Raw genomic sequence first — 5,000 nt, forward strand, 5'->3', positions numbered from 1 at the left:
TAGCCGACATGCGGCGATCGCCGCTGCCGGCTATTAACCCTTTAGATTGCCACTGTCAAAGTTGACAGCAGCGTCTAAAGGTGCCTTTATCCTTTCCCTGGTGGTCCAGTGGGGTGGATAGCCCCCCCCCCACCCTGCAGTGCAATCGCGGGAGGGCGATCTACTGTGGAGGTAGCCGGAGAGCTTACCTCTGCTGCTGCGGCGACTCCTGCGCTCTGAATGATAAAGCCTGGCAGGACCTGGCTTGATCAATCAAGAGCAGAGCACACAGATCAATGGGATTCTATGGAATCTCATTGATCTGTATGAGGAATCAAATGATTCCTCCTAAAAAAAATAAAATAAAAAAAAGTTAAACATTTTTTAAAAACACACACACATTAACCCCTTCCTTATTAAAAGTTGAAATCACCCCCCTTTTCCCAAATTCCATATAAAAAATATATAAACATAATAAAAATAAACATGTGGTATCGCCGCTTGCGTAAATGTCAGAGCTATATATCCTGAAAAAAAAAAATTTGGTCACTTTTTATAACAAAAAAAGAATAAAAAAGCAATCAAAAAGTCCGATCAAAACAAAAATGGTACCGCTAAATACTTCAGATCACGGCGCAAAAAAATGAGCCCTCATACCGCCCCATACGTGGAAAAATAAAAAAGTTATAGGGGTCAGAATAAGACAATTTTAAACGTATACATTTTCCTGCATGTAGTTATGATTTTTTCCAGAAGTCCGACAATATCCAACCTATATAAGTAGGGGATCATTTTATCCGTATGGACCTACAGAATAAAGAGAAGGTGTCATTTTTACCGAAAAATTTACGACTTAGAAACAGAAGCCCCCAAAATTTACAAAATGGTGTTTTTTTTTTTTTTTCTTCAATAATTTTTTTTTTTCCATTTCGCCGTAGATTTTTGGGTAAAATGACTGACGTCATTACAAAGTAGAATTGGTGGCGCAAACAATAAGCAATCATATGGATTTTTAGGTGCAAAATTGAAAGGGTTGTGATTTTTAAAAGGTAGGGAGGAAAAACAAAAGTGTAAAAAACGGAAAAACGCTGATTCCTTAAAGGCTTTGTGCGCCAACATTGGAGGCAGTTGTGCCTGCAGTGTGCACTGCCTCTAACTTAACTTCTTATATGCCAGTGCAACTGCCTCCAATGTCGGCACAAAAATTGGATAATTTATAAATGAATGAATAAAAGTTACGTTTTATAAGAGTAGGGATTATGAGGATTTCAGTGCCTTATGGGCACACTTGTTGTTTAAATGGCTTATCCAGGAAAAAACTATTTTTCATATATCAACTGGCTCCAGAAAGTTAAACACATTGGTAAATTACTTCTATTAAAACATCTTAATCCTTTCAGTACTTATGAGCTTCTGAAGTTAAGGTTGTTCTTTTCTGTCTAAGTCCTCTCTGATGACACGTGTCTCGGGAACCGCCCTGTTTAGAAGGAAATCCCCATAGCAAACCTCTTCTAAACTGGGCGTTTCCCGAGACAGGTGTCATCAGAGAGGATTTAGACAGAAAAGAACAACCTTAACTTAAGAAGCTCATAAGTACTGAAAGGATTAAGATTTTTTAATAGAAGTAATTTACAAATCTGTTTAACTTTCTGGAGCCAGTTGATATATAAAAAAAGTTTTTTCCTGGATAACCCCTTTAATGTATTTGTACCCTCCCCTCCTCTTGGGGCATTATTTAGTTGTTAGGCCCTGAGATCTGAGACCAGTTCTGAGTGTCCCTAATAGTCGGCTGAAGTGCACGGCACCGCTCTTTACATCCCTGCTGCCTAATCTCCAATAACTGGGATTTGATAGACAACCAGGGAGAGAAGCGCACGCTCTACTGCACGCTTAAAGGGGTATTCCGGCCATAGTTATCTTATCCCCTATCCCAGTGGTCTCCAACCTGCGGACCCCCAGATGTTGCAAAACTACAACTCCCAGCATGCCCGGACAGCCAATGGCTGTCCGGGCATGCTGAGAGTTGTAGTTTTGCAACATCTGGAGGTCCTCAGGGTGGAGACCACTGCCCTATCCAAAGGATAGGGGATAAGTTGTCGGATCGCAGGGGACCCGCTGCTGGGACCCCCCACGATCTCCATGCAGCACTTGACATTCTGTGCCGGGCTGCTGCTCCAATCTCGGAAGCTTTAGAGTTTCCGGGAATGGAGACGTGACATCACGCCACGCCCCCCCCCTGGTGACATCACGCCACGCCCCCCTGGTGACATCACGCCACGCCCCCTCAATTCATGTCTATGGAAGGGGTGTAACAGCTGTCACAACCCCTCCCAAAGACATGAATTGAGGGGGCGTGGCGTGATGTCATGTCTACAATCCCTGAAACTCGGGGAAACTCAGTAGCCCGCACAGAATGCGGTGTGTTGTACGGAGATCGCGGGGGTCCCAGCAGCGGGGCCCCCCCCCCCCCCCCCATGATCAGACATTTTATCCCCTATTCTTGGGATAGGGGGATAAGATGTCTATATCCGGTATGAGACCCAGTATGATCTAAGCTTTTCTTATGTCTGGGTTTTACAAATAATGCTAACACATGTACAGGTCATTTAAAAAGAGAAAAACTTTTGATTGGTCGGGGTCACAGTGCTGAGGCCTCCACCGATAGGAGATTGTTTCACTCCCTAGCTTGCAGCAATCTCTGTCCTTATGTCTCCTACAGAATCACTGCAGCTTTTCTGCCTCTAGGGGGCAGCAGCTCACATGTAATGAAGTAGAAAGCAGAGAATCGAGGGTAGTTATGTCTAAAGTGTGCCTGTCGCTTTAAAGATAACTTTTCACTTTGTCTATAGGACACGTTGTTACATATTTCACAATGTCAAGTTTTCATCGGAGTGTTTAAAATCTGAGGGATCTGATAGACTTACATTGTACGTTGGTCTTGGTCACATGGCACAGATCCGGGAGGAAACTCTCTTCCTAGTTCTTTCTAGTGATCGGTCGGGGTCTGAACTCTCAAACGCTGACCGATCAAGAGTTTTCACGTCAAATTGTATTTTTATTTTTAATTTTTTTATTGAAAGTTTCTATTTAAAATCTGATAAGATTTCTTTTATTCCATATAGTATGTACATTGGTTCTCGCACAATTGGCGCATCCGACCAATTGTCTTAGATTCAGGACTTGCACTCGCTGTCAGTAAATGAGAACGATGATGTTTGCATCCGGAGGCTGGAATATTTGTTACATTGTATATGTGTTTATGTATCTCGAGAGAGAGAAATATAGATAAAGATTGATAAATGTATCTTAATTTATTGATCTTTATTTATATTGAAATATCTTGAAATAGATATATCCATTTCAAGATAGATCTCAAAATAAGTAAATTAAATAGATCGATAAATATAAAGATCAATAAATATATATTTATATATTGATTCTTTATTTGTATATTGAGAGAGAAATAGATTTAGATAGAGGTATATAGATCTATATAAATAGAAATATAGCTCAATAAAAGAATATATAGATCAAATATACATTATTTTTTATTGATCTTTATTATAAGATCGTCTATTTCAAGATATCCAAATATAAACGTTTAAAAATTATTATAAAGAGCGATATAGAGCGACAAAAATAAATTTAGTGTTAAATATAAATAAATATAAAATGGTATATAGAGTGCGTATTTGTGTTTTTTATATATATTATATATATAATATATATATAGATATATAGATAGATATATAGATATATAGATATATATATATATATATATATATATATATATATATATATATATATATATATATATATATATATATATAATTTTTTTTTTTTTTTTTTTTTTTTTTTATTCATTATTATTAGAGATGAGCGAACTTACAGTAAATTCGATTCGTTACGAACTTCTCGGCTCGGCAGTTGATGACTTTTCCTGCACAAATTAGTTCAGCTTTCCGGTGCTCCCGTGGGCTGGAAAAGGTGGATACATTCCTAGGAGACTCTTTCCTAGAACTGTATCCACCTTTTCCAGCCCACCGGAGCACCTGAAAGCTGAACTAATTCATGCAGGAAAAGTCAGCAACTGCCGAGCCGAGAAGTTCGTGACGAATTGAATTTACTGTAAGTTCGCTCATCTCTAATTATTATTTTTTTTTATTATTCATTATTAATTTAATTATTTATTAATTAGATTTCTCTATCTAGACTGGGTGCATGTATAGTAATAGACACAATGGAGAAACAAGATCAAGACTGCGCCACAATATTTCACAATGTGCTAGGACTCTACTAGCTAGACCTGGTCCTCAGTATTCGGGGAGCAGCAATAACATAGTGGACTAATAAGCCATGAAGAAGAGAAGGAAAAATAGAAAAGCTGCACTCACCGATTCCGGGGGAACATAGTAGGGCGTGAACAGTGTCAACGAATCGTTTCACGTCAAACCTGCCGCTGTTTGGATTTCCATGTGCTGTTGCCTGTATGCAGTAAAGTTCCAAAATAAAAGCTACTATGTTCCCCGGGAATCGGTGAGTGCGGCTTTTCTTTATACTGTCCCCTCTGTAGACATCATTTATAATGCTTCTTCTCCTTTCCAGTCCCCCATGCACACCCTGTGGCTGATGGTCCCGGAGGACTATGTACTCTACACCTTCGTGGGGCTGCTGCTTCTCACTCTGCTCTTCCTGCTGATGGCTCAGAGATGTTTCAGGTACCAGACGATGAGGCGCGATACTAATGGGGACCTCGATGGGGACCGGCTAGCTCAGTGTTTTCCCAACCAGGGTGCCTTCAGTGGTTGCAAAACTACAACTCCCAGCATGCCTGGACAGCCGAAGGCTGTCCAGGCATGCTGGGAGTTGTAGTTTTGCAACCACTGAAGGCACCCTGGTTGGGAAACACTGAGGCCGGGTTCACACCACGTTTTTGCAATTCAATTCCCATATACGTTTACAATTTGGGAACCGTATCGAAAACCGTATGCATTGACTCTCTATTGAAAACCATACGCCGA

At 40.1% G+C, this 5,000-nt stretch overlaps 1 protein-coding gene across 1 annotated transcript in view; it reads left to right on the plus strand.

The window, feature by feature from the left end:
* LOC130285348 (uncharacterized) overlaps positions 1-5,000 on the plus strand; it is a 20,456-nt gene that overhangs the window by 10,198 nt on the left and 5,258 nt on the right. The window contains exon 10 of the mRNA XM_056536707.1: positions 4,585-4,771. Coding sequence (XP_056392682.1) covers positions 4,585-4,771 — 187 coding nt within the window. The remainder of the gene's footprint in view (positions 1-4,584; positions 4,772-5,000) is intronic.

The sequence above is a fragment of the Hyla sarda genome, chromosome 8, assembly GCF_029499605.1.
Source record: "Hyla sarda isolate aHylSar1 chromosome 8, aHylSar1.hap1, whole genome shotgun sequence".
Taxonomy (NCBI): Eukaryota; Metazoa; Chordata; class Amphibia; order Anura; family Hylidae; genus Hyla; species Hyla sarda.